Source organism: Oxyura jamaicensis, chromosome 7, assembly GCF_011077185.1.
Source record: "Oxyura jamaicensis isolate SHBP4307 breed ruddy duck chromosome 7, BPBGC_Ojam_1.0, whole genome shotgun sequence".
NCBI lineage: Eukaryota > Metazoa > Chordata > Aves > Anseriformes > Anatidae > Oxyura > Oxyura jamaicensis.
Window position 1 is genome coordinate 32,710,357 of NC_048899.1, and position 13,545 is coordinate 32,723,901.

The 13,545-nt window shown below is 42.1% G+C and overlaps 1 protein-coding gene across 2 annotated transcripts in view; it reads right to left on the reverse strand.

The window, feature by feature from the left end:
• TMEM163 (transmembrane protein 163) overlaps positions 1 to 12,675 on the reverse strand; it is a 93,254-nt gene extending 80,579 nt beyond the window's left edge. Inside the window, exons 1-2 of one of the 2 annotated variants that reach the window (XM_035331872.1) lie at positions 12,264 to 12,673; positions 7,300 to 7,419 (exon numbers count right to left, since the gene is read on the reverse strand). In XM_035331872.1, coding sequence (XP_035187763.1) covers positions 7,300 to 7,419; positions 12,264 to 12,432 — 289 coding nt within the window. In that variant the 5' untranslated portion in view covers positions 12,433 to 12,673. Of the gene's footprint in view, positions 1 to 7,299; positions 7,420 to 12,263 lie in introns of both variants that reach the window. The other variant, XM_035331873.1, reaches the window with a different exon arrangement.
• Positions 12,676 to 13,545: the final 870 nt, after the last annotated feature.

A 13,545-nucleotide genomic window follows, 5' to 3' on the forward strand; every position in this document is an offset into this window, starting at 1 on the left:
ACATGCAATAAACCTAATACCCATTATTTTTCTGAATATTTTTGTCTACTTTCAAGCAAAACACACATTTTCCTTCTGCTGCAGGCTAGGGATGGCTGTAGGGCACATCATTCCCACACCGGTCAGCTTTCACCACCTGGTGGGCCTAAAACCCACCCTATTAAGCATTCAGTTCATCTCTTCCCATACACAAAAGAGTCCCCATCTACACCTATCTCTAATGACACAGAATAATTCTCCGAGGGCTATGAGCAGGATGCCCGACACCAGCCCAATTACTTACCCCTGCCTTCTTGTTTACCTTACTCATCTGTATATCGTACCTTGCCACCCAGCTGCATTCTCCTAATTGGAAACTCTGAATCAAACACAAAGCTGCCTGTAATGGAAACCCAGCAAAACTCCGACTGCAGAACTCAGGGCTGAATTTCAAGTGCCTAAAATCTCACAATATAAAAACATATTCACAATATTATATAAAAATATAGAATCGCAGAATGGTTTGGGTTGGAAGGGGCTTTAAAGCTCATCTCATTGCAACCCCCTGCCACAGGCAGGGACACCTCCCACCAGACCAGGTTGCCCAAAGCCCCATCCAGCCTGGCGTTGGGCACTTCCAGGGATGGGGCAGCCACAGCTTCTCTGTGTAACCTGGCCCAGGGCCTCACAACCATCACAGTAAAGAATCTCTTCCAAATATCTAACCTAAATCTACCCTTTTTCAGTTTAAAGCCATTACCCCTTGTCCTATCACTACACTCCCTGACAAAGAGTCCCACTCCTGCTTTCCCATAGGTACTAGAAGGGAATATTATATAGGGAATAAAAGGGGATAATATATATTAGAATATATATATTATATATAAAGGTATTTTGTATTGTATAAGCTTTATATAAGATAATAGATGTTAATAACTATTATAGTTCTTACAGGACTAGATATTGCCTAGACTTCAGAGTCTTGCACAACAAAACTCTGAATCTCAGCAAGGAAAATTAAAAGGATAGGGAACAGAATTGTGATTATGACTTTTACACTACATAGCTTAGATTTAACGTAGCTGAGGATTCCTATCCTATATGAAATGATGTTATAGTGCTAGCTTTCTCTCAATATCACCACTCGATTTTAATTTCCGAATTTCTTGGGATCACCTTCTCTCATCATGAAGGAATCACCATATAGATCAAGGAATGATTAAGCTTCAGTATTATAATACAAAAATTCAACAGGCTCTCATATTTTAGATGAAAATGAAATGAATTCACTTGTTTTAATAAACTTTCACCACAGCAACAATTTTTAAAATTTCTTTACTGTTTAAGAATATAGATACAGATCATCTACTGCATCTATGCTACTCTAGATATCACAGACTTCTGTCATCATTTTGCCCGTCAGCTCAGTGAAAGATTTCATGATGTGTGAAGCACTGCAGATTTTAGACCCATACTTCTGTTCAGCAGTCATCAGTCTTGAACTTGACATCCATATGCTATTTTCTCCTACCAAGAAAGTCACTTAGAGTTTTGTACACCTAAAAAAAGACAGGCCCTTACTGGCTTCTCATTTCATTTTCAGTGAATGAAAATTGTATTTTGCCGTTACTTAGTACAGACTGACCTATACAAGACTCTCTTCTGCCAGTGCTGCACAGGCAATTTGGTTTTTGTCCTTTAGATCTTAGGTATAATATGATATAAGGCCAAGCTCTGTTTTCAACTATAGTGATACAGCTATAAAGAGGACAATAGGGCTGCACAAATGTCACCAATATCAGAACTCTACCTTGGGAACTTAAATTCTATATTTCATTAATGCTTCTGTGAGACGACAACCCCAAAGCAGCTGTCTTTTTGTAAATGATATAATTAAATGCCCTGAAAAGTATGCAAAATGAGGGATCTGCACACTACCACACGGCAGTTCTATTTTGTACTTAGCCTTTCAGTTTCTGCGTGGCATTGTGACTTAAAATGGAACTTTCTGAATACACACAACAAATGTTCTGCTAAAAAAATATAAATATATATATACATTCAGATTTTTAGGACTGGGAAATGCAATGCTTTATAGTTCCCAGAAGAGAAAACACGAAGACCAAGACTTGCCATGTGGTCAGTGATCCTGGAGAACTCTGTTTAGGTGCCCAGCTGAGACATTCTTAAACCAACCTGAGTTCTGAATGCCCGGCATTTTTCTGAAATTCAATGACCTTTAAAGACTGTTGAATTGGATATCCAAACTAAAGAGGCTCAGAATCATGAGCCTTCAGCTACATTAATTATTAGTATTATTATTCACAGCTGCGCCCAGTGTATACTAAGTATTGTGCAAACAAGGCAAAGTCTGCATATATTTATTTTTTCAAGGAACAATAGGAATGGATCACTGGGAACATTATTTATTCATTAATAAATTAATACAGTCATTCCCCAACTCAGTTGTATGTGTATGCCTGAGATGAGGAGTGATAGATTACATCAATATATCCACATCCAAGCATCCAGAGGACAACATCTTCACTTGCTCAGTGTTTGTCCCACGTAACTCCATTTGAACTGCACTGGAGTAGTGTTATAGGGGAGAAGAATCAGCAGCTGTGTCCTACAGCTAGCCAAAATGAGATTTTCTGGCTCAATTCAGTCATTTGAATGAGGAAAGTGAACCTGGATCCAGACTTTCTAAGGTTTGTTGGCATTTCAATGTCTGTAGAGTGCAAGCTAGCATGAACCTCCTGTCTGAAAGAAAGCTCTATCCTAAAACTTCATTTTTCCTGCATTTCAAATAAAATGCCTCTCTAATCCCAGTATGTGAAAGTTTGCTTTAATAACCAAATTTTCAGGAATTCATGTTTAAACAAATGATTTTGCATATAAAATCAGAACATCCATTTCTCTGCATTTTCTTGCAATGTCTTATCCATGGACCAATAGCTAATCCTATAAAATACTTCCACTTCTAGAATTATAACTACCAAGTTTGCAACTGAAACACTGACCAGATTAATAGAATTCACCTTCTCAAAATAACAGTGCATATTTATTACACCAGGCTAAACAGTTACCAGGGTAAAACTTTGAATCATAAACACATCACTTGCACTAAAGTTTTCAGTTATTTCTACAAAGCCCAACCCTCAAGTGTATCTACGGTGGTCTAAAACAAGTGATCTGTCAAGCAACTGGGATGGATTCCACAACCTGCCTGCTATTTCCCCAGCATTTTGCAAATAGCCCAGTGACAACTTTTCCCATGGTGCATTAAACGTGCAGAGCCTATTCAGGCATGCTCTGACCACACCAGGACTCAAGTCCCACCTTGACCACTGCCTTTACAAAGCTGACATACAATCTAAATTAATCTCTGCCTACAAAGAAAGCTTGCAGTGCAGAATTTGGTCCACACATTGTTTTGACATATCAATATGACCACTCCATTCGTTACGAAACAATTTTAGCTAATCAAATCAAAAAGATGAATGAACAGAACGTGTTCTGTGAATCACAAGTCTAAATGGGACAAGAAATACCAGGCAGAATGAGAGTTTGTTTTCTGCTTTAGTAATATGATCAGAGATTAGCTCGGCAGGCAGGAAATAAACTATAACAGCAAAAGACTTACTTGTATTTTTTTCAAAATTAGGTTTTAGTAACATAAATGTCAAGAAACTAAGAACGATGGGTTGCAAAACACAGAAGTACCTGTAATAATCCCTCACCCTCTATTATGACACTGAAACGAGGCTTACGATGAACCTACAACACTGCAGCTACAGGAAGGAGAAGTTATAGTTGTTATTACAAAATGATTTAGATCACAGCATTATACTACACATACATTCATTACAAAAATGTTTTACTACGGTATGATTCTTTTCTTGTATTATTGTGAAACAGAAAGAAATAATTAGATTAATGTGATTATTCCAGTACTTACTTTGGGTGCTGAGCAGCAACCTAATGCTGATTTTAGTAACTTTCATCATGCCCAGTCTCAGTTTATGACTCTGTTTTTATAAAAATGAAAATACATTCTGTATGAGAACTCTACAAACATGCACATTTCAGGCAATATAGAAAGGAAAAGGGAAATTAACTTATCTGTCAGGCATTGCTTAATATCTGAACATAAACATGTTGCACAAAACCCACAAATGTCAGAATACACAGAGCTGATACTAAGCAAGCCTAACTTACAGAGACAGCACCATACGGCTCTGCTAACATCAAGGATTTTACAAAGCGAAGTCTATAAAGACTTTATAGAAGCCTTGTGCAACCATGTGCTGACAAGCAATGCCTTCAACAGCACCCAGAGCTAGGGAGACCACGACAATTACCGCACGGTGCTTCTGCAGACAGGAAGTGGTATTTACAGACAGCAGCTCAAGCTGCCAAAAGGTCTTTTAAGAGCACAGCATTTCTGCAGTAAAATTAAGTATATTAAATACCTGACAGTAAGAAAGAATGGATCTTTCCAGAGATTTTGACCAGATGTCCTTTTTAACAATAAGTCTAACACACAGAGTTCAGCACAGCTCCAGCCTCAAGTGCCACGGATCATCATGTAAATAAGGAACTTCTTTATATATTCAGATCAACTTGAGATTTATCAGTCTCTTTCAGTATTATCAAGCAAAAGATCAGGGTTCAGCTGGGGCACTGTAATCCCACTGGAAGGAAACATCTCATACCAGTGAAGAGCAGCCATTCCAACATACTCTAATGCTGCAAAAATAGCTTGGGAAGCAACTTTGGTCTTTGAAAAGATGGACATGATCAAGCTGCAGCACACAAGTGACAGGACAGGCCATAAAAAAGGGAAGGAAGTCTAGTTACAAATCCTCGGTTGGACGAGGAGGCTTGGGAACCACCTCCTCACTCTGCACACAGTCTGTGCAACAAGTATCACTCTCCTTAGCATTCTTCCTGTCCTCCAGGTGTCCCATTTCTTCAACTGCAGTTACCAAGCAATGCCAATTCCCTGGCTCAGTATCTTTACCGTATCGAGCGCAGCTGCAAAGCAGCATTGTAAGATACATTCAGAAGAAAGGATTTTGAGGCCTAGAAGAGTATAAACCAGAGATTTGCATAAAGACCTTATGAGGAAATCAGAAAGAGTAGTGAGAGTACGTCAGCGTAGCCTGACAATTACCACAGCAGGTTCCCATTTCTCACTGAACATCACAGCTATGTTGCTAACACCTTACCATTACAGACAAGAGGTAAAAAGGAAACAGGATACTTTAAATAGCAGGTGTTTGCAAAGAATTGGCAGTGTCAGACACCCCAGGGTGACAACCAGTCATTTATATAAAACAGGCAGCAAACTCTGGGAACCTGACATGTCTCCCAGATCACAGATTGGCTAGAGAAGCAGGCTAAAAGGACAGCAAAAGAGATGAGAGCAGCCCAAGTGAGACAATAAACTGAACACAACTGCAAAATTTCATGGGGGAGCAAAATGATTCTAGAACCACTGCATTTTCCTCAAAGATTACGAAGTTTTAATATTAAGCATACCAAAAGCCCTGACAATACTTCAGTGGCACTTAAGTTAACTTTAACTGTCAATTGTTTATTAAGAGATCCCCTACAAATTGAATATGCATGTGTGCTGCTTCCTCTTTTGTTCTTCATAAATTTAACCCCTTCAGGCCATGAGGAAAGATTCCAAAAACATCGCTGATTTCAGTCGTTCAATGACCATCCATTCCACCTGAGTCACAACATACATGCAGGCAGGGACTACTCTATCTGCCTTTTGTTGTTGTTGTTAGGATTTCTAAACACTACCAGAATGACACAAATAAGGAAAATAGAGAGAAAAACAAAACAAAACATAAAAAAGCTAGCAGATAACCTAAATAAATCACTAAATTTTAAGAGACCCTTTTAAAAGAAATAGAGTGGTTTAATTGCTGTTTTTGTACTTGTAAATCTGACATAAGCTTAAAATAAAATAAAGCTATTTCTCAATGTTTCCTAAAATCATATTGTTAATATGAAATGAATTAAATTTATTCTAAAACACAGTTTTATGTTGCTGCCATACAAAAGCCAGACTATTGCATTTTCATGAAGCAGAACAAAATGGAAACTCTGATGCCCTGCTTTCTTGTTAATGCTCAAATTCTTTAGTATTATGCTCTGCTTTTAAGTGTTCCTGCTCTTTTCTCTGCTTTTTGAATCAAGCTGTTGTACCTGTGTTTCCATAAAAATCGCTCCAAGTAATGTATTTTGGGTTTCAGAGACCATTTGGTCAGATTCTAATAACCTCTCCTGGGAGCTGACACCAACTTCCAGCAGCAGGTCGAACACTGCAGATTAGAATAATAAAACACATGCTGCTGCAGCTTCCAAAAAAGAATGCAAGTGTCTTTTTCAAGCTGAAGAATGATGTTTTGAGACATCTCAGATGCCTTGTCTCCTAGACAGAGCTTTCCTTTTGCTTATACAAACATATACATTCAATAATTCTTGCTTTTTCCTCTTTTAAACAAAGAATGTGCCATTGCAAAGATTTTGATCCAGACTCCACATTTCTTTTTGTCCTTATGGGAATGTAGTGTTCCTCAGCTGAATAAGAATGCTGGGGGTTTAAGGTTTTGCATTGAACTGAAATATATCTTTATTTACACAATGCGGCCTTTTTTCCTGTTTTGAAATAAAAGAAATATATTTCGCTTTTCCAAATAGAGGTTTTTTTGTTTGTTTTTCAAATTCTTTGTGTAGAGGTAAAATAGACAAATGTCTTGAAACTTATGAAAAACACTGGCCTAAAAACAAGCTGGTATTTCTCTTTCACATTAACATGGTGTTAGGTTATCTGCTAGTGTAAGAAAAATGATCTATTTCCCCCTTATAATTCACTACTGTTTGTTATAGTGTTCCAGCTATGAATCCCAGGTGGATTAAGACTTGTCATATTTGACCCCTTTGGTTAAAGGCAATCCACTCCATAATGATTTTTTTACGCTATTCTGTAAAATGAACAGTTCCACATGCATAAATGCTAACAGGAATCAACATCTCCTGTTTCTTTCTCCGACCTTCAACAACCCTATTCTCTGCAGAAAAAAAACAACAGTTTTACTAATTTATAAGCACCATGCAGACACAGACAGTCTAGAGAGAAACCTTTTTAGCAGTTGCAAAGAAAAAACATGAGAAAGCTTCCACAAAGATTCTGAGAAATTCTGGGAATCTAACAGAATAAAGAAGGAAATAAATAAATAAATAAATAAAAATAAAAAAGAAAGAGGTGTGAAGATTTAAAATTTTCCCAATACTCACTGAAAGCAGCCACTGCAAGAGCCAGTGTGACAATAATGGAGACCCAGGAAACCCACAAGGCCTTCTTTCTGTAGCTTTGAGCTTCATGAGGTTTTAGCCTTGTACTGCTTTCTAGTAAACCTGATAAGCAATAAGCAAAGAGGGTATGAACAATACATTGCTCTTTTTAAAAACACAGCTGTGTTAGTTCAGACCTAGATCACATATTTACATTCTATATTACATATCGAATCAATATAGAATCAAATCCTGCTCACATTAGCAAGGTTATCGTGGTTAGGTGAATAAAGCCATCAGAAATGTATGAGTAAGCAAGCACAACACACACAAGCTGGTTTGACTCCACATGGAAGGTAAGGCCCACACCTCAGCCACTGATAAGAGCACTGCAATTGTGTGGCAGTTAACAGAAATTCACATCACTTGTGTTTTCCACCTATACATCTACACAAGAAAGAGCCCCATCCTACACTCGCTGAGATCAAAAATCATTTCTGCAGTTCAGGATCCTGAACGTAATTAACATAGGAGAAAAACTTGTGTCCGCCAGTCTCTGAGAAAAAACCTACCGATGCACGGGAATACACTGCACATGTTGAGCATCAAAGTAGAAGCAGGCACACTTTAGAATCAAAGCTAGCACAGTTGAAAAGAACTCTTGAAGCATAATGTCCTCCCCCAAATGTAAGAATACATCCCCGTCTAGAAGCTGCACCAGGAACTGTCTGAAGAACAATTCTGGCCTTACTCTAATCAGCGCAAAAGTCTGCTAACAAAAGGGAATGGGACTGCTTTCTCTCTTCTTTGATGCTTTCAATTTGTGGAAATCTTTTGTCCACTCATCTTAAATTGCAGAAAAGAAACCAAGTTAAAAATAAAGAAAAGTACATTCTTTGGTTTTCATTCTCTCAGTCTGAGTCTTAAGCCACTTTTCTGATGCATTCATAATTAAATGATTTGCCTTTTGTTTATCCCATCCAGATTCTTTTCTGCATATGATATTCATTTAATTTGAAACCCGCAGATACTTTTTTTTCACCAGCAAGTTCCAACTCAAATCTGCTTAGCTGATGACAGAAGGCCTGCTGACTTTTAACTTCCTTAATGAATTACTCCAGAAATTGTGGGTGGTCCTTCTCAGGTGATGATCCCTTTTCAGAGGGACTTGCCTGCCCACAGCGTGCAGAACTAGGGCTCTGTGTGTAGAAACATTGTCAAAATGTGTGTAGAAATAGTGAAATCTTTCAGTAGCTGGTCCAATGTCTTAGGCAAAGGGTAGGGAAGAGGAGTGCTGGCAGACAAAGCAGCAGATTAAAACCTAACAGCTGAAGCTGTTACTGTCCTCACCTCCCCCAGTTTTATCTTCAGCCTTCCTGATGGCTACTGCAACCCTGAAGGTAGGGACACCTGATCTGGTTATGAGCGTAATCCTGAACCCACACCACGCTCAGCCCAGTTTATTAATGCTAGCAGATATTAATTTCAACTGGCTGTAATGCGCTGGCTCAACACTGCAGTGGTTTTGGAATCAACGCAGAAGTGAATCAGACATCTCTGCCTCAGGGGCAGCAATGTGTCAGCAGCAGGGTAGGCATCCAGGGGTGGTAGCAATTTGAGCCACCAGATTTTATTCTGCCACTTCAAGCCTGTCAGAATTCTAATCCCAGAATAGCTGGTGGAATTCGCCCTCTCTTGGAAAAGTGCCTTACGCTTTTTCACGTCAATTACTTTGCCTGGAAAGCAGAGAGAGTTTCTCTATTAGAGAGTTCAGAAAGACACTGGGAGAATTTAAATTGATGCTGTGTTTTCAGACAACTTCAAATATTTCCTCCTTTTTGTGCTGCACTCTGCCCTCTTCATGAATGAAAAAGAATTCGCAAACTTGTGCACAACAGAATTACTAGGCCCGACAGAAAACAATGTCTGTGTCTTAGTATGCAAATTTTTTGTCTGACACCTGAAAATTACCAGATGACAACCCTGAAAGGTCTGAGTCCTTCACCTACAGTACTGCACAGCCATTTCTCACTTAGCCTGCCTTCATCTGTGTGAAGGAATACACATTTTTTGCAATGTTTACTATCTACTGACAGTACACATAACGATCCACAATTTAATTGCTATCTGTTATGAGGTCAATAACAACAGATGTTGAAATAAAGGATTCTACTAATAAAACCACACAGAAAAAAATGTCATGTTTTTGTGATTCCCCCTTCTTCCCCCCTCCCCAATACAAGCATTTTAAATTAAGGCCCAAATCTTGCTGGAATATAAAGTAAAGTAGGTTTCCTTAGCCAATTTTGATTTTCAAGACTTCAAACATGAAATAAACACAAAACAGAATAAGAGATACCGTTCACCTGGTTCTTTCATTAAAGACATACTATAGTTCATGGCTACTGCTCACTATTACCTGGGAAGACCAACATATACAGTTGATAATTGCAAATCAAATAATATCCTAATTAAGTTGAGAAGTGCATAATAAGCCCCAGAGCTAGCAAAGCACTGCTAATTAGTATTCACATGTCAAGCACGTGTCCAGTATGACAGAGACTGCAATCCTTATAAAACTGAACCACTTCTGCCGTGCATGTGTGTGCGTGTCTTTCTCTCTCTCTCTCTCTCTCAAAATGGCTGGCATATTCTAGCTATCAGATATGATCCCATCCTTCCTAAAGTAATATTTTATGTAATTAAAATTCTCTTCCCTGACAAGATCGTATTTTTCTCAGGAGTGTCCCAAGGGACAGCACACAAAAATACGAACTCATTCACATGACTACCAAACCCACAGCATGGAAATTATTGAGAATCAACACCTGCTCATTAATTTACACACAACAATATGATTCACAAGGTAAACCTCCACATTCTTCCTCTGACCATAAGAAAACAAATTTTAAGCATCCATTGGAGGCAGGCTGAACGATACTTTCAGTATAACCTGCATTGCAACAAAAATGAAAAGCTAGTATCTACTGAAAAGATTCCTCCACCCTGATATTAACATACTGAATAATTATACTGCCAATTATTTATTTAACACACAGATAACTCTGTGTTAAAGAAGAGATGATGAGCTGGTTAAATCCACTGGATTTTTACTTTATCTTTTAGTACCTTCCTATATTAGCTGATTTTCTTCCAAAAAAATATATATATCAGAAGGAAAAAAAACCTGCCAAACAGTTGCAGAACACAAGCTTGGCATATTTGTGAAGTGATTCTAGGATATTCTTTACCATATGCTGACTTACCAGAAGTACTTTTCTATTTGGCTAAAGGATCATTTTAAAATGTCAAGTTAGAATTTGTGAAAAAGATAAGGCAAATAGAAAAACTGTTCACGTAAGATGTCAATTTAAGGACCCCATCAAAAAAAAAAAAAAAAAATACCGCTGAATTTGGGCTTGATCTTAAAGAACAAATATCTTGTTCTAAAATTTGGGGTTATTTTTTATTTTTAGCAAACATGGAAGTATCATCTCTATAACTGGATCAGCTATGATTCATAGGAAAAGAGCATAAGAAAACGTACAATCTAAAAGGACAGATTGTAACAATTCCAATGGGGACAACCTGCAAAAAGCAGACCAGAATATCCTCTATGATGACTGGGAATTAAGCTGGGAGATAGAATTGGTGACTTTACTATGAAAGACTACAAGAAAGAGCTACCACAAGGGCCATTGAAAGAGTGTGAATGCAAAGAAAGAAATAAGCAGCAGCTTTAGTCTCTTCTCCCTCCTAGAAAGAAAGGTTAGGTACATCACACTCTCTCTCTTTTTGGAACTACCCTTAGTACCAAAAGGCCCAGCTTTCTGCTTTAGCTCTGTCGTACTGGGCTCAAATGGAAAAATTCTGCACTCAAGTTTCCACGTTTGAACCTAACCAAAATTTCTGATTCCTGCTATATAAAACAGAACTGAAGCCTCAAACTGCCCTCAGTCAAGATGCCTGCCACCTGCCATTGGCTGTGACAGTAAGGGCACCCCTGGGAAAAGGGTCGTCCCCAGTCCCAACGTGACCAAAAGCAGGCAGTGAAGATGGTGATTGCTCTTCCTAGCTACATCTCTATTTCATGGCTAAGATAAGCGAGCAAGCACGGGAGTTTGGAAAACCAGAGAGAGACCAGGGGATATAGGGGTTACGTGCAGGATGGGGTGAAGACTGGGAACACAAAAGGGATTTTGGGAAGCACAATGGAAAAAAAAGAGAGAGAGAGAGAAACGGGACAAAATGGAATAGAGATGCTAAGGAAAAGCCAGTATGTGAAATAAAAAAATGAGACAAATTGTGTGGAACAGGAGCCTGTAGGCGTTATGGAGGCCGGGGCAAGGCGGAGGGTTAAAATGGCAGCTGCCTGTATTTCCAGATGGGCGGCAGGTAAGCCAAGTGCCTCGCACACCGCCAACAGAAGTCCAAAAATTAACGTGTTTGAGGCTAGCACGGCTGCGAAGCAGGCAGCATTCCACCCCTGGTCAGGTAGTTTGGTAAAGAACAAAATACTAGTCAGGGGACGGGGACTAAGGGAGGGCCCTGACTGACCTGGCCGCCCGGGGCCCCGCTGACAGGAGCCCGGCGGCGCCATGTGCGCCCGCTGCCCCGGCAAGCAGGCAAGTTTTCGGTGGGAGCAGCCCCGACTGGAGTTTGTGAGGAGATTTTAAAGCTGGGAAACGAAAAGGGAAAGGTTCGGGGAGCGGGGTGTTGTGAGGGAGTGCCCGCGGGGTCCGGGCAGAGCCGATGTGGGGCTGACAGAGGTGGGAAGGGCTGCTGTGGAGGCGTGAGGAGGTAGGGCTGCGGCCGTCAGGGGGCTGCAGGGGAAGACGAAGGGGAAAAAAAAAAATGAAAAATAATTTAAAAAAAAAACTGCCGGGGGTGGGCGTCGGGCGGCCGGGGCCCGAGGGAGGCTGCCCTGGGGGAAGGCGGGTGCGGGGTGAGGGACGCCGGGCGCTCACCTCGGTCCTCCAGCCCCTCGCTGAACTGCCCGCTCTCCCCGATCCGCAGCTGCTCCTGCTGCTGCTGCTGCTGCTGCTGCTCCCGGGGGGGCAGCGACGGGCTGCTCCCGGGGGGCTGCACGATGGCGGGGTCCGGGGTGCTGTCCAGGGCGGCTGCTGACGGCTCCATGGCTGGTGAGGAGGCGGCTGGCGAGCGGAGCGGCGTGGCGAGGAACGAGCGGGAGCATCCAGCCCGGGTGCGAGCCCGGGGAGAGGAGGAGACAGACTCCGGCTCAGAGCATCAGGGAGCCGGGGCCAGGCGGCGAACAAACTCCTCCGGCTGCTCCCCGCGGCCGCCTCATCGCGAACCTCGGCGCCGCCGCCGCCGGGGGGCAGGTGGGAGAGCGGTGCCGCCTCCCGGCGGTGCCCTTCCCCTCCCCGCCCCGGGGAGCGCCTTCGGCGGCGGCGGCAGCGCTCGGCTCCGGGGACAGGACGGGGGACGGGACCGGGGACCGGGACCGGGGGGCAGCTCTGCCCCGTGCGGAGCGGCCTGTGAGGGGCCGCCGTCCCGCCGGGGTGCTGGGGAGGGGAAAGGTGGCTGCGCTCCCTCCCCTCGGGGCCGCCGGGGCTGGCTGATTCTGAGGGAAGGGTTGTGGGGAGCCGCTGGAAGCGGCCGCCCTGAGGGGCTGCCCGCCCTCCAGAGCCCGCAGGGACCTCGGGCTTGAGGTGCTTGGTCGAGGAAGCGGGAGCCCTGACAGGCGCCCCTCGCCATGGCGGGCTCTTCCTTCCCCCTGCGGGGTGTGGGGTCTCTTCAGAGGGGGGAGCCCCCCGTGCCCCCCTCAGGGTGAGGGGCAAACGCTGCCCCCTGCTCCCGAGGTCCAGCAAGGCCCCATCCACACCTCCTGCCAAATTTGCTGGTGAATTTTCTCTCTCTCCATCCACTATTAACATTTTTCAGGACCACACACACTCCTCTCAGACCCCGCCGAGGTGAAATTTGGTCATGTTGACAGCTATTTGTTAATATTAGGCTAAAATCTGTCCCAAAACAGACAGCGGTGTCATGAGGGTGCTTGGGATTAGAGCTGGAGACTTGTTGGTCTCCACGGACATTCACAGTTCATTTGCTTGGCGTTCCTAGGGCCACAGAAAAACACAGGGAAAAAATAAAAACCTTAGGAGAACAGAAGTGGGAAAAAAAATAGAAAAATTTTCTGGTAGATCTGTGCCAGAGCTGTTAGCTTCTTCCTCTCTGCTGGTTTCTAATGACTAAATAGAGAAGTGCAAATAAGCAAAAGCATTT